The following is a 25,944-nucleotide window of genomic DNA, read 5'->3' as shown; positions in this document are numbered from 1 at the left end:
TCCTTCCACTTTTTCTTTTTATTTAAGTTGTCTCTTCATATCAAATTTAATAGTGAAAATTTTAGTCATTGGCCTCTATTGAGATTCCAGGCATTCAGCTTAGTTTTTAATATAAACCACACTGTCTTTTTCACAGCCATATTTCAATGCTTTAACATTTAATTCAATAATTACAATAATATTTGCAATTGGCATAAAGAATTTGGGAACAGATTATTAGTAGAAATATTGTCTCATGTATGAAAACTGAAATGTGCAGAAAATTAAAGAATTGTCTCTCAACTATAAGTGTCTACCTGCCAGCTTTTCACTGGGCTCAGCAACTGTAGTTACTCAGTGAACTGGTTAAGTGACGTTTGATTAGGAGAACATTCTATACTCAGTTAAGGCTCGGCAAACAAGAAATAAATCTTATTACAAGGAAGTGTTTTTCAAAAGAGAGGCCAGAGGAGAAATCAGAGTACTCATTCTATATTACACTCATTTTTTATCAATGTATTTGAGTATAATTAAAAAAACCCACTTTTTTGCCATCCTATAATACTGCTTTTCATGTCTCCAACAGGAATATGTTCCCTGAGAACCTTGTCCAAGCCTGTTTTCAGCAGGTAATATTAATGACTTTTACCCTTGAGTTTCTCTCTTCTTCCCATTACCAGTTAAGATATTTTTTTTCCTTCTATGACCCAAGAAATGGAAGTAATCCCATCAAACCTGGCAGTAGGCAGTGCACCTGTGAATGAAGAGTTTCAGTGGCTTTTCTGTTTTGTATCCCTGATTTCAAACCAACAGTCAAATGCATGTCATAATTTACACTGCTTCCTTTTCCCGTATGCAGTTTCCCTCAAAAGGGCTCAAATGGAGCAATTAGTAATCTGTCAAACAATGAGTGACTTAAAATGTGGCCTTCAATACCTATTATGGAGAATCATGTTACATTTGTAAAGAAATTTGGACTGTCTGTTGATGCAGTGCAACAGTTAGAAAAAGAGCTTTCTATCTCCTCTTTCTTGCTGCTCTGGTGTTGGCAATCTGTATCTAACACACATGACATAGCTAGCATTCCTGAGATTATTTCTTTTCTTTAACCATCGTTTGTCCATTACCCATACTCTGAAGAGCAATGTAACAAAGCCATAGGGTTTTTTTTCCCCCTCTAGGAAAGTTTGACATCTCTTCACTCCACGGACAAGTCTTTTTCTTCCATTTGTCAAGACAGCTGAGTCTATCACAAACTGCTGTATTCATTTACATAAATTACATGAACAGAAACTTCTGTGTATACCAACAAAAATGGCAATTATATTGCTCCCTGCCAACCTCCATGGGGCACAGAACCACCTCTATTTCAGGGGTGCCTTTGCAGATCAGCCACAGTGGTCATTTGTAAGGTTCTCAGTGTTGGCAGAGCCCTGTAGGAGGGACATTTGCGCCTGGTGTAATAATATACTAGCTCTTTCTTAAACCTCTGTGTCAAAGCTCCACAGATCCAAACAGAACTGAAGGAAACAGAAATCTCACTCACTGAATAGCCCTAAAGGGACTGTTGATTTGGATGCAACCATCTTGTTAAAACTTTCTGGATATTTATTAAAGTCCTGGGGACAACTTTTACCAAAGTGATGAGGTATTTTTTTCCAATTAAAAAAATTAATTAATAAAAGCAAAAGTGATAGGAATCCCTATTGGGTCTTTCTGTGAAAGTGCCTGTGGAGAAAACATCCTTTCTTTCACATTATTTCTCCATTGACTTTGTCCTTATTATGAAAGTGAAAGAACGTTCTGACATTACTGAATGGTGGTTGTGGGAGTCAGGGATTTGGATTTCTCAATCCATTTTTAGTTATAAAACCTCATGGGTGGTTTTATCAAAAACTAGAAGCAACAGAAGCACTGAAGGTAGAACTCTTTGGAGGTACTTGTTTGGCAAAAATAACTTATTCCTATGGTGTAGCATCAAAGATGCTAAAAATCTTATTTGTTTGCTTGTCTTTGTTTTTCTCCAATATGCAGTACAAAACCAAGCGTGAAGAAGTAAAGCCCCCCAGTGATTCCCAGAGGAACATGACAGAGGAGCCTGTCACCACCATGATGTCCACAGTTTCCAAGGTACCATCCATTCTGTCACCTGCTTTTTTCCCCCAGTAGGCAGATGCCACTCATGAGTGAGCAGAAGATGAAAGATAGTGAGTCTTTGTTATTCACATAATCCACATTTGTGAATTATCCTTCTTGCAAACTTACTTGTGACCCCCAAATCAATATTCATGGCACATTCATAGTCATTGGCAAAAAGCAGCACAAAATTTGAGTTGCCCACTGTGCATGTTCCCAGGTGAGGCTGGACTAGGCTGGACCTGCCTACTTTTGGCTCTCACTCTGTAAGCAAACGACCATCTTGTGATGCATTTAGTGCCATTTTTTTCCATTTTTGTGCTTTTTCATGGTGATTTCACTATTTAATGTGAACAGAAACAAAGTACTAAAGTACTCTTTAAGGTTCCTGTGATGTGCCTTAAGGAGAAAATATGTTTGTTAAAGAATCTTCATTCAGGCAGGAGTAATAGTGCTGTTGGTCATGAGTTCAATGTCAGTGAATCAGCAGTATATATTAAATGAGATGTTTTTAAGCAGAAACACGCATAAAAGTGTCACCTATTGATTGTTTGATGTGACTAGTAGCAATCATTCAGCATTTGCTAACTCAATATGTTGGTAGCGGGGGGGGGGGGGACTATACTACATAAAAACTAGTAAGAACAATGGAAAAGAATGAGGCTTGTTGCCACTGAATTTTTGCCACTTTTTACAATTGGGTACCTTGAGGACTGATTCAGTTTTACAAAGCTATATAAACACAGAATACAGGCCCACAGTTCCATGTCCAAATCTTTCTGCCAAGAAATGATTCTAATTCCAAAGCTCTTAAGACTTTAGAAGGATCATGCAATATATACACTGTGCAATAAGTAACATCTGTAAGTGAGATTGCAGCAACACTCCAGAGAATCAAACATCATCAATATTTCTGTAACAAACACGTGGATACTCTGTAAAGTTAGAGAAACAGATTATCAGTAGCCTCATCTCTGTTCAGAATAAGTTTTGTCACCCAAAGAGTTTTCCATAAACTTACCAATAAGATCAATGAACTTTAAGATCTTTAGGGATTTCAGAACTGGAATGTATGGTCCTGAATTGATACCTTTGTAGGCCTCTAATAGACATCTCCTGAATGTCCTCTGCCTTCACATAAAAAGCAAAGATTTAAGGAAAAGAGAAATATTACATATATTTAAGAATTCAAATTAAATAGACAACAGACAGCTCCTTGCTTCCTGCTTCAGAAAGCCTTAGCTTCTTGGGCTTTGGGTAGATGGCCTCCATGATCTGACTTCTCTTGAGTCTTCCTAGCTTTCTTCCCAACAGCCCCCTCTCTTCTATCCAGATCTGCCTCGTCACTTACCCCTTATTCCTGCCTTTTGATGTGCTTCCAAAGTATTTTTCTGAGCACCTTCCATATGCCAGGCCCTGCTGGGCCCTGGGATTATAATAGTAAAAAGACAGATACTGCATCTGTCCTCATGTGAAGAGTAATGGATATTACAATGGAGAAGAACTGGGTCTTTTAGAGCCATCCAACAGAGAGGTTAAAGTTAGGGTGGCAGCCATAAGAACAGATATGTAAGAATTATTATCCAAGCAAGTGACAGAGGCCCATATGCCATGATTTTTGCCTTTGTGTACCATTTTTCTGGAACATACCTTGTCTCCTGGCTGTCTATTCCTCAAACTTAGCTTTCCCTAACCTCAAAGTCCTCATTCATGTCCCAGTCTCTGTGTGATGCTTGTAACTCATAGCTTGGCTGTGTCATTAATTACACACCATTTTGCTATTGGCTCATGTTTCTCACAGTTGGTTTCATCTTTCCAGCTGAATTTTAAGACCTTGCGCTATAGCCAATACAGTTAGAACACTCTAGCTGCTCCATAAATATTTGTTTCATCATAAATAAGAAATGACTGATACCCCAGTGGCTTGTTAACCTAATTCTTTATCACCCTGGTTTGCACCAGTCAGATTATATTTTCTCTCAGTGAATCTCAGGCTATTTTTACTCAGGATAAATTAAAGAAATGGCTCATTGTAGTAGGTATCTGGCTAATTTTATATCTATCTCTAAAATCTTGTTGGTCATACAAGAACAGAGGCAGTGAAAAATGTTCCTGTGCTTCATTATCAGGATAAAACAGATGGTAGTTTGTGCTTCCTGTGTTATTAAGTCCGGTCTTTCTTTAAAAACGAACTCCAAATGTTGCTAGTAGTTTAAATAACCCTGAAAAGTGCCCTGATTCTAAAATTTATAATAAAAATTGAAAAAAAATTAGAATTATAAATCTTCAAAAGAAAGATTCAAATATGGACTTGTTAAGAAAAGGGGAGCGGTGCTGGGACTGTAGCTCAGTAGTAGAGCGCCCACCCCACACGTGTGAGGCACTGGGTTTTATCCTCAGCACCACATAACAAAATAAATAAATAAAAGACAAAGCTATATATTCAGGCTTTAATATTTAAAAAAAAGAAAAGAGGGGACTTTAAATTTCAATCGGGGGGATTTGATACTTGCATAAGGTTTTTAATAATTATTATATTTCCTAAAGTATTATTGACTCTAATAGATCACTGTGATTATCATCATGTATCAATATATTTTCTTTGATTTGATCCACAGAACAAAACAAAGGAATACAGAATCGTGGGCATGTATTCAGATGGCATAAATGTTCTAGGCTTGATTATCTTTTGCCTCGTTTTCGGACTTGTCATTGGAAAAATGGGAGAAAAGGGACAGATTCTGGTGGATTTCTTCAACGCCTTGAGTGACGCAACCATGAAAATTGTTCAGATCATTATGTGGTGAGCAGACACTATTTGAGACCATTTTTCTTCCCCTAAAGACTCTGTATCCTCAAAATTAGAAAGATGAGGCTTATGTTCCTCAACTGATCTCCTCCTGGAGATGGAGACATTAGAAATCAAGACACTGGAGTATGAAATAGCTCCATATACTTCTCAGTAGGTAGTTCATTAATAAATGTCTAGCTATCAGCCACTGTCTTTTCCCTCAAAGTCCTGGCAGGTCATCTTGCACCCAACCAACACTCAGGTCAGAAGTGCTCCTAAAGGGATGATCTGGAAGAGCTCCTCGCAGATCAGAACAGAGAGTGCTTTCCTTCTTAGGCCCCATGCAGAAGTGAGGTTCAAAATATCAAAAATGCTACAGCAGGGCCACTAGCTCACTCAAAGGAAAACTGCCATTTGAGCATCCCAGAGACACCACCTAAGTGTCCGCCCTGTCACTGAGATGCCAGAAAGTCCACATTTCCTGGGAGATCTCTGCCTCACGTATCTCACATGGAATTGGTTCAACATTATTTAACCCAAAAGGACATTGACAGTGATGGAAAGTGTTCAGTAATAACAGACAGGCAAGCCACTTAATCCTGTAAAACCCTCAGCTTTATTATCTGTTAAAAAAAAAAGTAATAAAACCTAACCCCAGGGTTGGGAGAACATTAAGTGAGATGATGCATGTAAAATACTTTCCCCAACACAAGATCTAATGAGAGCTCCACAAATAGACATATGGTGACCACTTCCACTGTTATTACTGTTGCTTCAATTGCTGGCACCTGAGAAATGAGATACCATGGCTAGAAAGAGCTTAGTATCCTTATTTTGTAGGGATGAGTGGAGCTCAAATGAGCTAAGCAGATGTGACAATCAGTAGGATGTGGGGGTGTATATGGTATGGGGTATGCACCAATCTCACTGCATATTTATGTCATATTTGCAAAATACCCTTGCAGTAGTTTGGGTTGGTAGAGTGCAAGGTGCTTGCTTGCAGGTACTAGAAACTAGAGGCATTAGTCTGCCCAGGACTCGAAGATGAGCGCTTGCTGTCCTGCAACCATGTTTTCTGTACTTCCAGTTGTAAGCTGGGGTGCATGCACTGGCTTGTTTCCTCCCCAATAATCCCAGCCTGAGCAAACCCCAGTGATGGAATTGGGTCTTTGTTGTGCTTACTTTCTAGTTACATGCCACTTGGTATTTTGTTCCTGATTGCTGGGAAGATCATAGAAGTTGAAGACTGGGAAATATTCCGCAAGCTGGGTCTTTACATGGCTACTGTCCTGAGTGGGTACGTCTGATTCAAGAGAAAAAAAACAGAACCTTCAACTGGGTTCAATAGGATTGCTGCAGAGAGACTGGGGTTTGGTTGGTTAAGGTCGGCTTCTCTCATAAGTACAGGAAAAGATAGTTTAGAGATAAGAGAGCAGTGAGCAGGACTGCCCTTTAACAGCTGTACTGTAGGTGGATCACACTGTGCTAATTGCCAGCTTTTGGCAGAACAGCCTGGACCAGGCTTTACCACTGCCTTTATTGGTTGTGTTTAAATCATTTTTAAAACAAGAGAGAAACCCACTCGTAGCCTCTTTTGGCTGTCTCCTGCCCTTTACTTTCTCAAGAACATAAACTAACCGAGCAGGTAGGAATTGCCCCCCACATACCCTGAAGTGGAAAGAAATTAAAAAGGGCCTAAATGAAATTAAATCAGAGCAAGTAGGAGCAGGAGAACAGGTTGGTTCAAATGCTGTCACTGAGGCTGGTAGCTACTCCCTGCCCTGAGTCCTCAGTGTGTTGGGGATGGTGATTGGGAAATCGTCAGGCTAGTTGGAATCATGTGGGGCTTTTTAGAAGCCACAAATAGTGAGTGGGGATATTGGTATGGTTCCTTGAGAAGAAATGCAGTGGGGTAGATTACAGAGGGTGCCCCCAGACACCCATCCAAGAGCAAGATACTTCATATATGCTAAAACATACGGAGCAAGGGAATGAGGAAACGACATTGATTTGACTCTCACAGGTCAAACACCCAACTTGAGGAATTGGCTCACCTTTTGGAACTCAATTGCCTTGGGGTTTCCATTGCATAGCTCTTGGTTCATAATCTGTGTTTGCCAAAAGCACAGCCCTGTCAGCTAACACAGAAGCAGCCTGGGTTCCTATAGTGTGGGGATCAGCGTCAAATCTCCAGGCCACAGAGGTCAGGGAGGCAGGGCCTTGGCCTCACCAGAGGCCAGCCTTGCTCTGGGACCGCTGAAACATGCAGGACCAGGATCAAAGTCTTGGCAGTGATGTGACTGAGGCTTGTGACACTAAGCCATTTCTTAATGGAGTTATGCTGGTTTCTTTTCTCTTGCCTTCTCTAGGCTTCTAACAGAAAACTAAAAGTCCTAGCTAAGAATTCACAGTTCTTAGGTACAAGCTCTGTATTGAGAAGACCCTCTCTCCAAACTTCCAGGATTGGTATTTGCAGTGCCCATTTCTTATCATTTCAACCTTGTATAGCTGATCTGTAAATTCTTAGGTTGCCACTTACACATGCATGCCATCCATCAAATGAGTCTCATTTCTTAAGCCCCCTATTTTGGGTACGCTATTTATTTCCTTGTAAAATAAGGTACAATTTGAGAAGGTAAGGCTAGTAAAGGGGGCCAGTCCTAAAGTACAACTGTGGAAGAAGAGGGACTTTTTCCTTATAGCCACTCTGAATGCCCTCTTACACAGTGAATACCATCCAGCAAAATAACTGCAGGGCCCAGGGGACAGAGAAGGTAAAGACTGTGACAAGGGCTATAACGAGGTATCATGGTAGGGGATAAAGAGAGTGCCAAGTAAAAAAGGGTAAGCTCTTCCTGGGAAAGTAACTGAATGTTTCCTGAAGGAGAGGGAAATTTAGCTGAGTCTTAGAGAAGTCATAATTCAAAACCAGGAATCACACAGACAGGAGCATTTCAGCATAATATAACTCTGTTCTGTGAGCTCTGAAATTTATATTCGGCTACTGAATTTGTCATTAACTTTGACCAGATGCTTCATTTACTGAATAGGCCCCTACATCCTCATCTGCAGCATGGGAACATATATTTCCTAGGCAACTTCTCATTTTCTCATTGGGTCTTTAGGAAAGCTGAACAACGTCATACTTTTTAAAAACTGTTTGAAGAAAGAGTGAAGTATGAAACTTTTCCCTCTTGTTTACAGGCTTGCCATCCACTCCATTGTAATTCTCCCACTGATATATTTCATAGTCGTCCGGAAGAACCCTTTCCGATTTGCCATGGGCATGGCCCAGGCTCTCCTGACAGCTCTCATGATCTCTTCCAGGTAACTATAAGAGGTTTCTGGAAGAAGCCTCAAGCCACCCTTTGTCAGCTCAACCCTCACTTGATGGTACAGACTCCAGTCTGTGTTTTTTGTACCTACCTTTGAATTGAGAGTTGACTTTCATATTCTCTGCCCCATCCTCAGCATATTTCTTCACACTATTGAATATCTCCTGCCCTCAGCATGGCCTGCAGCCAGGGAGGATCATCACCTTCTGATCCCTGAACTGGCCACAAGTATCAACGTGTTTGGGGTCATTTGTTTACTTTTGTGGAAGGGATGTGTCTTTTCAGGTGGGGATTGAGTACCACCATCCTTAGACCATAAGTTCTTTTCTCTCTATATCACACAGTTCAGCCACACTGCCCGTCACCTTCCGCTGTGCCGAAGAAAAAAACCAGGTGGACAAGAGGATCACTAGATTTGTGTTGCCCGTTGGTGCCACAATCAACATGGATGGGACTGCACTCTACGAAGCGGTGGCAGCTGTGTTTATTGCGCAGTTGAATGACTTAGACTTGGGCATTGGACAGATCATCACTATCAGGTGGGGCCTGGTGTCACTCTTTTGAATCACTGTTATAGGAATTGCCTCAAGTAAAATGGTCTAAGAAGGGAGATCAAGAATGGCCCAGTGAAGTTTTTTCTTGGCCTACCCAAGTTTCTTCCCAAGATGAAGTATTAGTAGTGGACTTGTGGTCTACAAGATTTCTGTTTCAGGGTCTGCCTATCCAGAGCATCACTCTGTGCTCAGTTCAGAGTAGGCACAGAGGGGGCACCAAAGACTCAAGGTTGAATAAAGTCTAGTCCCTGCTTTCTAAGGGCCCTTGGTGGATGGGGAATAGGTAACCAAGTGAGTGCTGATATCTGTGATAGCAGCTATCCAGAACTTGCTGTGGTGGTCACAGAGGGTACCAAAGAAAGAAGGATCAGCTCTACCTGGGGATGTGGGGGAAGGCTTCCTGGAAGAGGGGGAAATGTAGCTGAATATGAGATGAGGAGTAAGAATTTAGGTGAAGAAAGACACTTTAGAGCTTTGGGTAGCAAAAATAGTTTATTGAGGGATTGTGATATAGCCATGACCTAGTTACAGAGTACAGATTATTTGGCGTGGCTGACATAAGGAGTATAACATGAAAAACATGAAAGGATGAGGAGAAAGGGGTCATCTGATGAAAGGCTTTGTATGGGATGCTCATAGAAGGGTCTTAGATCGTTTATAATATTATGAACAGATTTGCATTTTAGATAGGTAACTGGCAATGCAGTGGATGGATTGAATGGAGACAGGGACCCCAAGCTAGAAGACCAGTAGGAGGCCATTTGGAATGGTCTAGGTAAGGTCTTAAAAAGCCTACAACAAGGCACTGAGTACACTGGGGATGGAAAAGAGCTAATAAATTGAAGAGTTATCAATTGGATTCAGAGGGAGGAACAGAGGAAGACTAGTATGACTCCCAGGTTTGATGGATTGTTGTGGATTGATGGATGGGGCTTATCATAACAGGGACTAGCATGAGAGAAACAAGAATAAGGAGAAAATAAAGAGTTTATATTTTTGACACATTGAATTTGAAAGCCTTTAAGATTTTCAGGAAATATACAGTGAGAAATGCAGGTCTGGATTGAGAAATGGAAGTCAGGGCCATCATCTTAATGGTGGTCATCAAACAAGTAGGTCACAGGTCAGGTGTCTGTTCAAATCTCAGTGACACTATGATTAGTTGTGACCTCAGGCAAAAGACTTGATTTCTCTAAGCTTTCTTGTTTTCTCACCTGTAAAATGATAATAATAGTGCCTACAATTTATTCAAGTAGTAATGATGAAGTAGGATGACGCATATAAAATGCTTAGTGCCTACACAGGGAGCACATAAATGTTAGGAATGGAAGGCATTGCATAGGGAGAGTTTATAGAGAAGACAATTAGGGCTGAGCTTTGGAAAATTCTAATATTAGAGGCAGACAAAAAAAAAAAAAGGGAGAATTCAAGAGAGAGAGTGGGAAGGAACAGAGTGATGGGAGAGAGCCAAGAATCATGTTATCATGAAAACCCAAAGAAGATTTTTCAAGGTTGAAAATGATTCACAGAGTCAGATGCTAAAGAGAATTCTCACCGAATGAGGACCAAAATAGTCTGTCAGCTCAATCAGGTAGTAGAAATGTCATTAGTAAATCTTGCCTGAGTTGTTTCTTTAGGACAGTACTAACCAATATGGTTGTTACCAGTCATGTGTGGCCAATGGCTGACTGAATCAAATAGCACAGCTGTATTACAATTCCATCACTGCCAAAAGTTCTTTTGGACAGCACTATGTCGGAGTAGAGCGACAGGTTTGGATTAGAGGTAACCATTTAGTTCAGTTTGTAATATGAAACTTAGTCCCTAGGCCCACTCAGGATTGACTCTCAACCTTTTAGAGTTAATTAACTGTGGTGTCCACAGCATAGACATAAATTCTGGGGATAAGGAGTTCATTAACTGACAATGTTCTAATATAGTACATTTTTAAAAACCCCCTCCTCAACCCTATAAACTATTGCTATTTGCCTGAAATTCACTGAAAACAAGTGCAAAATGTATCATTTGGAGGGGCTTGGATTGTGGCTCAGTGGTAGAGTGCTCTCCTAGCACAGGTGAGGCACTGGGTTTGATCCTCAGCACCACATAAAATAAAAAAACAAAAATAAAGGCATCGTGTCCACCTACAACTAAAAAAATACTAAAATATATATATCATTTAGCACATCAGCTGGTGGGAGTAGGAGGCAGTATACAAATGCTGCATAATCTATGAAGTGTGAGTGGCTAAATAAGCCTGTGCCAGGGGCCGAGGTTGTAGCTCAGTGGTGGAGTGCTTGTCTAGCACATGTGAAGGCCTCTTAAACTAAAAAAAAAATAATAATAAAATAAAAAAATAAAATAAATAAAATAAAAAAAGAAGGCTGTGCCAAAAGAGCTTCAGTAAAGTCCTGTACTTACAACAGCAGAGACTGTGTTAAATTAAGACCTTCAATCATGCCGGAGAAAGTTCCTGCTCTACACCTGCCCCCTGTGCTTCAGCAGTTGCTGCTTTTACATTTCCAAGTGTTTTTCCCCATCTCCCTCAGCCTGGCCTGGGGAATCAAGAGTTTGCACTAAACGGCTCCAAGGAGTAGTTGTATGAGGTGGTGGCTCTCAAGTGTACTGGCCACTTTTTGATGAATCCCCTCCCTCTTCCTTAGTCATACATTTTATAGATCTTTCTAACATTTTTTAAAAACCTGACTGCTAGAGGAATCAACTGTGGGCATAAGAAGCTAAACTAGCAAAATCACACTAAAACCTCCCTCCCTGTTCTGGCAAATCTTGCTGATAACTAGTGTCTCAGAACCATAACAACTGTGAAGTCCAAAGTAATCATTGACTTAAAAAGTCCTCTCTGGCTCTACCTGGCAAATAAAAGTTAGCTTTAACTTTATAGGTTACAGTTATAGCTCACATGGCTAATGGTTAAAAACTTTTAGACCCATACACAGTACATTTCTTTTTGTGGGATGAACATCAAATAACATAGATACCATCGTTTTGTGGTATCTTTTTATCTAATATTCACTTATCACAGGCTATAACTGATTGAAAATAGGATAAATTATCTTATAAAAGCAGATAATTACAGGATTGGGGGCCTAGAAGGGCTCAGAAGAAAAAAGTACCAATAGTAGTAGTTGTGTTTGCTATAATAGCACAGGTGGAATATCTTTTGTCAAAACTGCTTGGCACCAGAAGTGTTTGGGATTTGGGAGTTTGAAATATTTTCATATACATAATGAGATAGCTTAGGAGTAAACCAGTGTCCAAACACAAACTTCATTGAAGTTTCATGTATACCTTATAAATATTCACAGTATTTTTTTGTGCCTGTGTTTTGACTGTGACCCTTCATATGAGATCAGGTGTGGAATTTTCTACTTGTGGCATCGTGTCAGTGATCAAATGAAGTTTCAAATCCTGGAGCATTTGGATGTTGGAGTTTTCAGATTAGGGATGCTCAACCTGTGTTTTTTGCTTGTCGTCATAGTGACATTATTATTAGTGCTAGCAGTGGCAACAACAGAGGCTGAAAAATTAGCAGCAGAAATGGCATGTTATAAATCTACTATCCCAGATGATTTACCCAGATTCATCTTCAGAGCAGCATCATAATACTGTCAAGGAATTTAGATTCAGAGAAGTAACCTGCCCATGAAAACTGTGAGTAAAATGGCAGAGCCAGAAGTATAACCCAGGTGTGTCTGATTCCCAAACCTTCATTCACTACAATTCACACCCAACCTGCAATCATGTTGGACTGAGTTAAAAATGGCCTGTCCTTAAAACTAAACCTCGGTGCTAGGAAAAAACTTTGTACCTTAGAGAATGAAAGAAGTCCTCTCAGCCAAAGTAGTATATGTTCAAATAGCAGGAATAGGATTTTATATTTTTCCTGCTTATAGTTATGTATAGTTCCAAATTTCAGAACAAAGCCAGTCAGACTGCTGACGTTTAGCAAACAACATGAAGGCTCAAGGGCAGAGTTTTCTTTGGCTCAGTGGATTTTGAGTTTCCAGTCCAGGCTATAGGGACTTGGTTAACAATAACATGTTGAGGCTTCCAAGAGGGATCAGAGGGTCTGGGCACAAATCACTTCTGACAAAGAAAACCCATTGATTCATTCAATTCAACCAGCATTGAAATAAAATTGGGTTTTCCAAAGAGTACTTAGGTCAGAACAGATCTAAAGAATTATGCAAAGCTTGAAACTTTTAGAGAAATTGGTACAGCCCCACAAATTGGGGGCCATAGCCACTGAGGGAATAACATAATCATCAAAAAACTCTGGACTGCATTTAACCACTCCTTAAACCCTGACAGCTTATCACTAGGCAGATGAATGGGCAGTAGAATCAGTTGCCTAAGAACTGAGACTTTAGAGCTCACTTGAATATGGGTTTGTAGATTAAATTAGGGATTCTTCTGGTTTAAATTGCAGTTCCTATATTTTTATCTTTCCACCCAGTGACTTCTTGGCAGCAGTTCATTGGCCCAAGGGCAAGACCATGTCTCCAGAAAGTGTTGTGGCTGTGCGCTCATGCTCATCCAAACCAAGGGACTTTTCAGGGCATGGTGAGCCTTGATTTCCTCCACAGTGATCCAGTATGAAAGATGCTGCTGATGAAAAACTGCACATTCTGAAGAGAAAAACCCCTAGTACCACATATATTCCCAGGAGAGATCTTTTAAAATACATAGTAATAAAGTTCATTTTGCTGCCTTTTTTGGATTCCAGATCTCGCTTCTCTTGCACAAAGAGCATCCACTGGCAAAAGGAGCAGTCAGGAATAAATTCTTGTACTTTGGACAGGAGTCTTGGTCTTTCTCAATTCAGTGCCCTGAAACCTCTGAGAGACAAGAGTCTTGTGATGTCCATAAAGTGCATAAAACCTGCTTAACAATTGCTCATTCCTTTGCTGCACTCAAAATGCCTTTGTCCATCTACCCTGCCACTACCTGTACTAATCCTTCAAGGCAATTTAAATTCCTGGAACACCTTAGATATTCAGTAAATGACTGGGAAGGTGAGTGGAAGGGAGGAAGACAGCAGACGGAGAGGTACCTGGAACTTTGGGTGGATGCATGGATAGATAGATAAAACCTTCTATAAACACCCCTGTTGGTAAACTCTTGCCCTCCTCTTGAATAACTCTCAGGCTCATTTTTGCTGCCACTCAAGCAGTTCTTCTATATGTCCTTGCCATATCTCCTCCTGTCAGAACCTGGCATCATGCTTCTCTCAGTCCCCTGCAGCACTCATCCTATAATGAGGCAGAGCTGGTGCTTAACAGATAACAGATTCTGCCTGCCCAATTTCAGGGCAGAGCAGTAACACCCACGGAGACCATTTCAGACCAGGGACATTAAGGGGAGAAATTGGGTCTAACTCCTCTCTCCTGGTGTGTTTTGACTATAGCATCACAGCCACAGCTGCAAGCATTGGAGCTGCTGGTGTGCCCCAGGCTGGCCTGGTGACCATGGTGATCGTGCTGAGTGCTGTGGGCCTGCCTGCCGAGGATGTCACCCTGATTGTCGCTGTCGACTGGCTCCTGTGAGTTGGAATAAATGCTCTGCCTCAGCCAGATGAGCAGGCAGCTTCCTACCATTCACAGTCTGCAGGCTGCCATCATCCCTGCTTAGATTGCCTAATGAGCCATCTGTTGCTGCTTTAATTTCCCTCTGACTAGGCTATCTGATAACATGCTTAAAAATTAACTCCTCCTAACTTTAGTGATTTTAAAAAGCCAGTGAGCCCCATTACCTCATTATACCGGTGATACTCAAGATTAGAAGCTGGGTGGGAAGAAGATAAACATAGGATAAAACGGTGAAGAAGCCAGGGAAAGGCCCCTGTTCATCCTGGCTTCTCCTAACCTGATTTGGCCCATGTCCTGGTTCAAAATCTGTGCATCTTATCAAGCATTTTTGGAGATGACAGGGGCAATGGTGTGAGCAAAGACTTTGGGGTAAGCTTCACTTGGGTTTGAATCCTCATCTGATGTCTTATTAGCTTTTGAGCTTAAGCAAGTTCCCTAACCTCTCTGAGAGCTATTTGCATTATCTGTGAGACAGGAGAAATTCTGCCATTGACCCAAGTGAGTTCATGTGAATTGAGTGTCTAGAATCACATCTAATAGACAGTACATACTCAAAATATGGCAAATTTTATTGCTACAATTCAGATGAATTGGACCATTAAGGCCCCAAACAACTTTCTCTCTCTCTCTCTCTCTCTCTCTCTCTCTCTCTCTCTCTCTCTCTCTCACCCACCCACACCCACCCACACACACACACACACACAAAAAAAAAAAAAAATACAGCAGAGCATGAGAGTGAGAATGGGCCTTCTGTGATTCCAAAGTTAAAGTTGGAACTAGCCTGGCTCTGGGACTTATCCTGGATGTCCACTTCTAGCACCTAGGTCTGGCTCCATCCCCTGACCCTCAGGGTAAGTGTAATCTCCACATTGAACCTTTAACTTAGAGCCGGTGGGGTTGACGGGGAAGTCCAGTGCTGCATGGTTTGTAGGTTGCAGGTGAGATGGAGGAAAGGAAGCAGAGACATTCTAGGTATGTCCCAAACCCTGCATCTGGCCTGGAAGCTGTCCCATACAAAGTCCCCTCAACATTCACCAGGCCTTAATAAGCCAACTGAAATGGTGCCCTTCTTGCAAAAATACCATACCACTGAGGTAAGCTTTAGTTTTTCCTTCCATTGGTGATGATGAATTTGCCCTCTTCTTCCCCTAGTTCTTCCTGAAACCAGGGACCTTCACTGTCACGATAGCCAGATGAACCAAAAATCCAATCTGAAGTCATGGGATAGAAAGAAACTAGGGCCATTTCAATCCCTGGCCTTGCTCTAAATAGCAGAATGGCATGCAGAGTGGATATGTGTAGACACTTTTGGCCTTTTCCTTCCCACGGGTATCATCTTCACAGGAATACCTATGTACACATTTCCTGCCATCAAAGCTCCGGTGTCAAAATGGATACTCCCCTCCCCAGGAGGACTTGTCTTCAGACCGTCCTGCCATCAGCCTCTTCACTAGGCTGTCCAGAAGTTAGGACTGGCTGCAGTTGCCTCAAGGAAAATCCATTCCTGGGCTGACCTGTATTTTCTGAACCTGTGCTCTGCCATGTTCCTGGTAGCTTACTCATAGAACAAGATTCATTTGGTAAAGAAACAAATACACCAGGAAAGGAGAAAGTAAGAGAGAGAGAGAGAGAGAGAGAGAGAGAGAGAGAGAGAGAGAGGCATAAGTTCTCTCACTTAGCCAAAAGAGAACCCATAATGTCAGTTGCATTTAATCTGGATAAATCATGAGTTTCCCTCAGTCCTCCAAACATCTCTGTGGAGACTGTATTCATATTTATTTGGAAGAAGAAAAGAGAACTTTAGGAGATTTAGGGAAGACATTGCTACCTATTGGGAGCACAGACCCAGTGGAGCCTGTTTGTTCTTTCTGTGGCTTTAGAATACCCTTCTGCCCCAGGCCTGTGAGGCACCTCCAGCCAGCCAGCCATGAAGACAGAATTTTCTGTATTGACTTAAATCTTAACCAAACACATCAGGTCCTTTCCTTGGTCCTGTCAGTGATGAAGGAAAGTGAAATCTGAGCCCTCTGCCTGACTTTCCTGTCTCTTCCCCAGGGACCGGTTCAGGACCATGGTCAATGTCCTCGGTGATGCATTTGGGACTGGCATTGTAGAAAAGCTCTCTAAGAAGGAGCTGGAGCAGATGGATGTTTCATCGGAAGTCAACATTGTGAATCCCTTTGCCTTGGAATCCACAATACTGGATAATGAAGACTCAGATACAAAGAAGTCCTATGTCAACGGAGGCTTTGCAGTGGACAAGTCCGACACTATCTCCTTCACCCAGACCTCACAGTTCTAGAGCCCTTAGCTTCAGATGACTGGAGTGATGAAGGACATCTCCATGAGAGTCATCTCTTAGCGAATTCAAACATGAAGAGAAACGCTAATGGTCAATTGTACATGTAGTTTGATAAACAGACCTCCAGATTATTTTCTATATTTGGCTTCATAGCCTTTGTTCTCTGGGTTTTGGGATTTGGGGTTGGGGTAAGATAAAAGGAAATTGATTAAAAGAAAGTTGTATTATCTGGGTTTGAAAATTTCTATAAAACAAAGTTTGGAAGTATATGAAGTAATAACTTTTTAGAATTAGGTAACAGATGTGGAAGAGAGATTGCTTTCTCATGCATAATCAGTGATTTGGGGTTTTTAAAAATTTCTGTCATTGGTTACAAATTTTTACGCAGACTTTCTATTGGCATGGATTTCTTTTGACTTCTCACTTTTTATAGATTCTAATGCATCTGAACAACCCCACCTGGTCAGTGTGCCAAATTGTCCATTTTGAACTCATCTCCAGCCAGTTTCAAAGACACTGTTTTGGAAGACAAAACAAAACAGACCAGCACAGTTCTGCAATAACAGTTTTAACTTTAACATGGGCATAGCATTTAGGGAGAAGGGTTCTTTATTCAATGTACTGTATTGGGACGCTGGTAACTGTTAACCCAGTGTTCAGTATAGAACTATATATATATATATGTATATATTTATTATTTTCATATAATTTACAAGACAGATATCAGGATTAAACTGTCAATGTGAAATAAGGAACTCTCCTTGTACTTGAATAACCACAATTCCAACCCAAGTCTGCTTCACGGCTTATCAGAACTCCTTTCTCAGGAGCACTAGATTGAGAAATCGTGTTGTTTGATCACTTCACATCTGTGTGTCAGCCCTAAAGCAGAAATGTACTATGGTGATACTCCAGGGTGGCATAGCCATTCATTTACAATTCACAGACTTTTTGCGTTTTCTGGAGGAAATCCACACCAGCCCTCTACAAGATGATGTGCAAAGGTGTTGTTCCCAGAAGGCTAGACTTGCTTGGATCTGACTGGAAAGCTTCATCCTTCCAACTTCACTCACATATTTTGCTGCCCTTGGATTTTTTTATCCATCAGGGCCCAGACAACAATGGCGAGCTACCAGCTAAGTTGTATTTTAATATAGATTCCACAGGTTGAACAAGACACATTGCCTAAAACAGCCATCCCTACCCTGGATCCTTGCAAAATCAATCCCACAACATGAATGGTTCATGGGAAATTGTTCCATCCTCTGACACTTGTCTCCTCCTCCAACACTTGTCTCCTCCTCCAGAGAGGACTATTCTAACTAGTAATCTTGGCCCTGCTCATTAAAATTCTCTACTTGTCATTCTTCTGCTAATGAAGGAAGATAGCTTATTAGAGTCTGTACTTCAGATCCCATCTTGTAAATAATGCTTAACATGAACTTGTACTTACATGGAGATAGATCCAAAATAGTCATGTTTTGCAATATTGTGTAGCCAACCTAAACCTGTACTTTTATATTTTAGAAACCAGAGATTGTGCCAAAGATAGCAGAAAAGTAAATAGTATTGACCACCTGTACCTGAAATCTACAAGAAAATAATACTGAAATTGTCATGTAAACACCAAAGTGAAATTCAGTGTGAATTTTAAAATGCAAATATTGGTACTGTTCATAGGAATTAAATCTAAATATAAATGGAGTTGAATCAGTAATGTATTTTTGGACTGAATGGTTCTATCCTCTTATCAGGTGGCTCCAATTAGTGGCACCAGAGTTGGCAGAGCTCTTCATGAACTATGGGTCATCTTTGTTTTGGAGTTTGTAACCAGCCTCTTAACACACTGTGCTGTTAACTCATAGAAGAAACAGTGTTCCATTTCAGTCTCAATAAACATTTCCTTCATTCTTTCTTCCTGGCCTTTTCCTCCTTCCTTGTATCTGTTCGTTTATCTTACCCAGGTGGATGTGGGAAGGTGGAGATGTGGCCAGCTAAGTCAGATTGTACACAGTATATTGTTTTCAAAACCTTTAAACAACCCCAAAATGAAAAAGCCTGGCCTGAGAAAATATAACCTTCATGTGAACCAGTGAGTGTTACATAGTTGAAATACAGTGCCATTCTGAACAGCTGTGCTCACATTTTGTGACAGAGATGTAAATAGACCTTTGTTGGAAATCAATAGGAGACAGGCTTATCTCAAGAGGATGGTGACTTGGTTTCAAGAAAGAACCAGTCCTGCCATCTGAAATATGACTAATACAACCCAGCTAAAGGCTGGGCTGAGAGTGCTCTTTGAAGGGATGGCACTGTCCTGTGTGGAACACTTAAGTCATGATTGGGTTCTGTAGGACATGGTGGACTCATGATAGACATCAAAGGTACAGACAGAGCCTTGGGCCCCACTGAAAGAAGACAGTGTATGAATGCTTATCACTATCTGGCCAATGGAAATCAGGAATGTTTCTTTTGATTGCATCATGCGGGCAATACCCAACAATACAAATCCTCAGAGAGATTTGTTTGGAAGAATTGGTGCACCTGAGCAGAGGACCTCCATATGATTTTGATCTTGCCCAAAGTATACTCAGGGACAGAGGATATTTTTATTAGCTCTGGAAAATGGCTATTTTTTTTTCAACAAATGTTTGGAAGCCCTCTGTGTACAAGGACTTTTATTTAAAAAATATTTCTAGGGCTAGAGTTGTAGCTCAGTGGTAGAGATCTTGCCTAGCATGTGTAAGGGTATAATCCTCAGCACCACATAAAATAAATAAATAAAATAAAAGGTATTGTGTCCATCTACAAAACAAAAACAAACAAAAAACACCTCTAAGAATAGCTACGGGGAATGTATTTGGTTTATAATAGAACAGTGGGTCAGCAGTGGTGTTGGCTTTACAGACGTTTAAGAATTTTCCCTGCCACAAGAGGAGACAAGCAATGGTCCTGAGGAGGCTTGGAAGAGTGCTAGAAGATGCCATGCAACAGGATTGATTTTCTGTATTTAACTGCCCAGCAGCAAACTGTGAAACACAATGGGTAGGCATGATGCAGTTGTGATGCCATGTCACCTTTGGGACCATTGCTAATAATCTAAGACTTGATTTCTTCTTCTATGTAATAAGAATGACAATCCTTGCCTCAGGAGATTGCTTTAAGTATTAATGAGAAAATGTATGGGATGTATTTAGCAGAGACCCTGTTAGTATCTTACCCCCTATGCCAGCCCCTGGAGAAAAAATAGCCTACACCCTTTCCCTCCTCCCCCATTTACATGGATGATCCATAGAGATATGCTGTTGTTGGATGTGTCCCCCAAACGTCCATTTGCTGAAGGTTTGTTCACCAGCCTATGGCACTTTAGGAGGTGGAGCCTTGTGGGAAGAAGTTAGGTCATTGAGAACATGGCCTTGAAGGGGATATTGGGACCCTGGCCCCTTCTTGTCTCTCTTTTTGCTTCCTAGCCACCATGAGGTGAGTAGCCTCCTCTGCCATGTGTTCCTGCCATTACATACCACATCATCTATCACACTCCCATTAGCAATGGGGCCAATGGAGCATGCTCTGAAATCTCCAAAGCCTTGATCCAAAATAAACCCTTTCTTAATCTCAGGGATTTCATCACAGTAACAGAAAGCTAACATAAGTTGCAACTACAATTGCTACTGCGGTGTTTCAGTGTCACTGTGGCAATTAGGGAATGTGGCCCTAATTACAAGATAAATATCCATACCATTTTGTTATTCTGGTTGGAAAAAGTGGGGAAGGAAAGCCATTGCTCTTCCAGAGACATTCCATTGATTTCTAGAAGGCCTCACCTGCCTGGAGCTGGGAAGTTCCAATCCCATAGAGCACCATTGGCATATTACCTGGAGAGAAGATTGACCTGCACAAGTACCATGTATCAAAAGAGAGGCAAAGGACCCTGGAACTAAAATACAAAATCAAATCCCTGAGCAGTAGTGTTTGAATGCCAACACTATTTTCTCTTCAAAAAACTGCTTATTCATGGCAAACTAGAGGCTCTGATAGCTGCCATTCCTCCATGACTCAGAAAAGTCATTAGCTTTATGACATTGCATTCTCTTCTTTCACTTCTGGGTGTCTGGAGACTGCAAAGCAGAGTTGTCACCTAGGCCCTTCAGATTCAAGGGTCTGGCTGCCAGAGGAAGTCAGGAGAATTTGGAGATCTGACTCTAGCCAGGTTTTACTTTATTTTGTTAGGACTCTGTAGAAAGGTACATTTCAAGATCAAGGTAAGATGGGTTGAAATGAATTGAGTGATCCTGGGAGCACAGTGGCTAGAGAAAAGGCACCCCTTGCCCCCACAAAATGCTGAAGGCATGAATATTTTAAAGATGACTTTGATCCTCCATCCAGCATGCAGACATAATGTTCATTTAAAGAGCCCTTGTGTTGTATTCCTAAGGTTATCACTTAGCTTGGCAAGAATAATAAAAGGCCAGCAGAAAGGTTTTGTCTGAACCGACTGGAGTGAGGAAACAGGGTCCTAAAAACCTGAATCTGAGGATAACAAAATTTCCAGGTCTTTAGGAAAGAGAGTGGGTGTGACTATGTCAGAGAAGTGCTACTGTGTAAAATTATATTATGAATAAAAGAAGTACCAGTTTAGCCACAAAGGAGCACTGGCTGACCCTTCCTCAACACTTCTGTCTTCCCAGCATGCCAAACTAGCTTTACCTCCCAGGGCTTCCCAGCTAGTCCTCCATTTCCATTTAGCCAGAAACATTACAATAGACAAGAATTTTGTCAGCTTCACATTAAACACACACAAACCCAAGCAAGACTCTGACAGGAGGGGTTAGTTAATTCAGGAAAACATGCCACCTTCAATCCATGAAAAAAATTAAAGATGAAAACAAGGCAAACTTGTGCTGCAAGGATCTGTAATCTGCTCTTCTGCCCCTAGGACAAATTTGCTCATAGATTATCCCAGCCAGACAATTACCTACTCTATTCTGGTGTATCATTATCTTTCAGAGAAATGACATTAAGGCAAGTAAGGGTCCCATTTCTTTTTTTTTAATTTATTTTTTTATTAGTTGCTCAAGACAATACAATGATCTTGACATATCATACATTTGATTCAAATAGGGTATGAATTCTCATTTTTCCACGTGTACAGATTGCAGTATCACATTGGTTATATACATCCATGTGTATACATACAGCAATCCTAGTGTCAGTTGTATTCTGCTGCCCTCCCTATTCCCCCTGCCCTCCCTTCCCCTCCCATCACTATTCTCTACCCATTCTACTGTGAGGGTCCCATTTCTTTAAGAAGTTGACCTAATACTTAATAGCTGTAGGCATCGAATGAGATTTCTCCCTGCCCAAATGAAGGCAAGAGAGGATGGAATGTTGTGATACTAGAAGGAAAAATGACAGGACAGAGGATTTTTATTCACTGGACAAATATTAGCATTGTAGTTATGATGTGGCATGCACTGTTCCTACCACCTAAATAATAACTCATGTAATCTCATAACAGTATCATGAAGTGGAAGTATCATTATCTACTTTCTATAGGTGAGGAAACTAGCATGAAAGGTTAATTTAAGCAACTTGGCTAAGATCACACAACAAATAAGATGGCACAACAGTCCTGCTCCAGTGCCAATGTTCTTTACTGAGCACTATATAAAGCAGAGAGAGCCAGGGGTGCTGGAATATTAATTCTAACTCAAATCTGAGTGGTCCAAAAATTTCAAGACAAAAAAGAAGCATTGTAAAGATCTACTTTACAACATTGTACCTATATTTAACTATATGGTACTGTATACTTACAAATTTTGGTAGCTCTGATAGTAAGTGTTCTCATAAATATATAGATATATATATACACAAAGAAGAAAAGAAAGGGAAGGAGAGAGAAAGAAAACTTGGAGGTGACAGATTTATGATATTCACTATAGAAATGGTTTTATAGGCATAAAACTGTCTCCAAACTCATCAATTTTTACACATCAAATAGATGCAGCTTTTTGCATTTCAAACATATCTTGATAAATATAAAATAAATTTTAAAAAAGAATCATTGCTAACATCAAGTGCTAACTATGTGCTGGTACTGAACAAGATATTGTATATACATACTTTTATTTGTTCTTCTCAATATTCCTATTGAGCAAGTAATATTACCCTTTGTTTTCCAGATGAGGAAACTGTGGTTTAGCAAGATGAGGTACCTTGTCCAAGTTCAAAGAGCTGGGACTCCCACATGATTCCAAAGTCTTTTTAGAGCAATCAAGATTTGGGGTTTCAAAAATGCCTACAAAGCAAAAGGCTGTGCATGGTAGTATTCAACTGTCACCTCATTAAAAGCTGTTCATCTTTTCTAATGATGGCATTTCATTGGCTATGATCAAATTTACTCCCTCAAATTTGTTGTCACATTCTAACAAAGACGAAAATATCTCTACTATCCCCTGTCACCTTGTGACCTTATATCACCTCCTCCATTGCTGCTACCATTTCATCACATCACTCTCCCCTCATATGACCTTTAAATCCTTCATTCAAAACCCAATTCTTCGGGCTGGGTTTGTGGCTCAGAGGCAGAGCACTTGCCTACCATGCATGATGCACCAGGTTCGAGCCTCAGCACCACATAAAAATAAAGATATTGTGTCCAACTATAACTAAAAACTAAACATTTAAAAAAATCAATTCTTCCAAGAAGACCTACCTTTTCCCAAACTAAAGATGGGAAGGTATCAGAATAAAAACTGAAACTATGTATCTCTTTCCTTTTCTTGACAAATGTTTGGGGTTGCTTTCTGGTCTTCATGTTCACCCTCCATTTCCTTCCCATTCATTAACACCCTCGCCCACAACAGTCTGGTTTCCACCCCTACAGCTCTCCTGAAACCCCAAGGTAACCAATGCCCTGCTTGTGAAATCCAAAGGGCATTTTCCCAGTCATCAGTGTTTACTCTTCTGCAACCCTTGTCACTGTTGATTAGCTCACATACCACTATGTTCTCTCCCCTTGACTTTGGGGACACCACCAGGGCATCCCTGCCTGCCTCTTTCCCGCCCTGTCCCATCACCTTTGTAACCTCCTCCTGCTGTTGCTTCCTGCTGTGATTCTCATCTCTGCCTCTGCCAAACACACAGGGGCCCCTCAAATATTTGAGAAATGAGTGAGCAAGCTTCCTTTCAATGTTCTCTATACTCTCTCCACCAGAAAGTCACTCATTAATTTGGCTTCAAATACTATACTCCAACTACTTTATGTAGATGATTACCAAAAATATGAATCCACAAAATGTAACTAAAACCCTTGATTTCTCTTGCCTTGACTTCTTGGTCAAACTTCAGATCCCATTTCTAACTTCTATTGGGCATTTTCCATTAGCCTTTCTACTGTCTTTTTTAAACTGAACTTACTCAATATCAACCACATAAATTTCTACTTACGTCTCTCCTAAATTGAGTATTGTGTTTTTAAAGTCAACATTATTTCCCCTGCAAGTGTCTTCCTGTTTTTGACTCCACTAGGTTTGATGCTATAAGGAAGGTCTATAGAAGTTAGTGCATTTATTGAATCCCTCTGCTCTGTGCTTTAGGGGGAAGCTGGAGTGAACAATGTTGCCTCTTTGTGAAGAGCTGGCCCAAAATTTAGCCTCCCTTCACAGTGAATAACTGGATGTGGTATGTTCCTTCATTTTCTCTTCCCATGCAGTCCTTCAACAAACAACTTGTACTTTGATGATCTTCTACATTCTACTACAATAGAACCTTCATAATAAGAAAGATTCAAAGAAAAGAAAATGATTCAGAGGAAATTTAAAAAAAAAAGCTAAACTAAATCCAAGACAAGGCCTCCATTGTCCTTGGGACATCTATTCTGCCTCTCAGCAATCCCACTCCCTAGTATTCTAAGTGTTCCCTATCCCGCCTGCCAAAAAGAGACCATGAAAAAAAATCCTCCCCCAAAAGATTTTATTTGACTTCCTATTTTTTTTCCTTAGTTCTTGAGTTCATCTTGCCTTAGGTCATGAAGAATATGAATCTCATAAAACGAAGGACTCTGTATCCTTGGATCTGCAGGGCAATTATTCCCTTAATCAATACTTCACTCTCAATAAATGAATAGTTTACCTTGGCTTCACAGTTCAGCCAAGGCTGCCTGACTTAACTGTTTCTTCCTGAAAGGAATCAGATCTTACCCCTAACACATACACCCATAGGCTTCAAAACATTTCATAAAGTAAGTTGTCTCATTATTTCTTTCCATCCCAAATATTGAATCAATCCTTTTATCTTCTCTGGCCTCCTACCCAGCTCAAGGCTAGTTTCCGGATTTCTTCAAAGGCTTTCTCATCGTCTCCATGCCCCTAGTCTCTAACCTACTCCCAGACTATCCTAAATAAGATTGTCATATTGACACTTGATTTTCTTGTCCCCAAGCCCTAATGTCTATAGTACAAAGTTTAAAATGTGAGTCCTAATATTTAATACACTTCAGAATATATTCCTAATGTACACTTCCTTCTCCACACACATCCTCATTCTCCCCTCTCCAATTGCCTCACTTTTTCCAAGCTTCTTCTCCATCTGTTCTTCCTTTTCTTCAAAGTCAAAAGACCCTCTTAGCCCTCAGCCTTAAGACTCCAGTGTTTCTTATATCCTGAAATCTGGAGAAACAACAGCATCTTGGTAACTAATCAGATATTACCTGATATTATAACCTTATATTATTATTACTTTATTATAATCAGTATGAGAGTTGATTATAAAGGACTGAAATTAAGTTCCACAAACATCACTTAATTGATATCATTATTTCATACTATTAAACAGGAGTCAGAACTGATGACTGTGGGCAAGACATGGCTTCACACCAGCTTTATGTGGCAACAGAGCCTTGTTGCTTTACATTTGAATTTGAGGAATTCAAACAACCTGTGGGAGTGGGGGAGTAGGTGTCACCGTGCCCATTTCACTCCAGTTTCTACCACTCACCATTATTTCAAATCCTAGTGCAGTGAAGAGTAACAAGTACTGCCTGATCCTGAAGACACTCAAGTTTGCAATATTTTTTGAGAGTCACACTTGAATTATCTCATTGCTCTAGTAAGTCTGGAGATTTCCAGAGGTACCTGCTGTGTTGTACACCTCTAGCCTGACCTCTGCTACCCCACAGGTCCCAGTACTACACTAAGCATATAGTAGGAACTTGGTGAATACAAGTTCAGTGGACCCA

General features: G+C 40.6%; 1 protein-coding gene across 2 annotated transcripts in view; it reads left to right on the top strand.

Annotated features, from left to right (window-relative positions):
- SLC1A1 (solute carrier family 1 member 1) overlaps positions 1-18,598 on the top strand; it is an 85,000-nt gene extending 66,402 nt beyond the window's left edge. The window contains exons 5-13 of one of the 2 annotated variants that reach the window (XR_014018117.1): positions 566-608; positions 2,014-2,109; positions 4,734-4,918; positions 6,096-6,203; positions 8,111-8,233; positions 8,586-8,780; positions 13,273-13,379; positions 14,224-14,358; positions 16,460-16,597. Coding sequence is in view for 1 of the 2 variants with exons in the window: in XM_081262127.1 (XP_081118253.1) it covers positions 566-608; positions 2,014-2,109; positions 4,734-4,918; positions 6,096-6,203; positions 8,111-8,233; positions 8,586-8,780; positions 14,224-14,358; positions 16,460-16,706 (1,132 nt within the window). In the remaining variant the exon portion in view is untranslated. Of the gene's footprint in view, positions 1-565; positions 609-2,013; positions 2,110-4,733; positions 4,919-6,095; positions 6,204-8,110; positions 8,234-8,585; positions 8,781-13,272; positions 13,380-14,223; positions 14,359-16,459 lie in introns of both variants that reach the window. The other variant, XM_081262127.1, reaches the window with a different exon arrangement.
- Positions 18,599-25,944: the final 7,346 nt, after the last annotated feature.

Source organism: Spermophilus citellus (genome assembly GCF_964194105.1).
Source record: "Spermophilus citellus genome assembly, chromosome: 2".
NCBI classification, from domain to species: domain Eukaryota; kingdom Metazoa; phylum Chordata; class Mammalia; order Rodentia; family Sciuridae; genus Spermophilus; species Spermophilus citellus.
The sequence above is the reverse complement of the archived record's forward strand: the minus strand, read 5'-3'. Positions and strand labels throughout refer to the sequence as shown.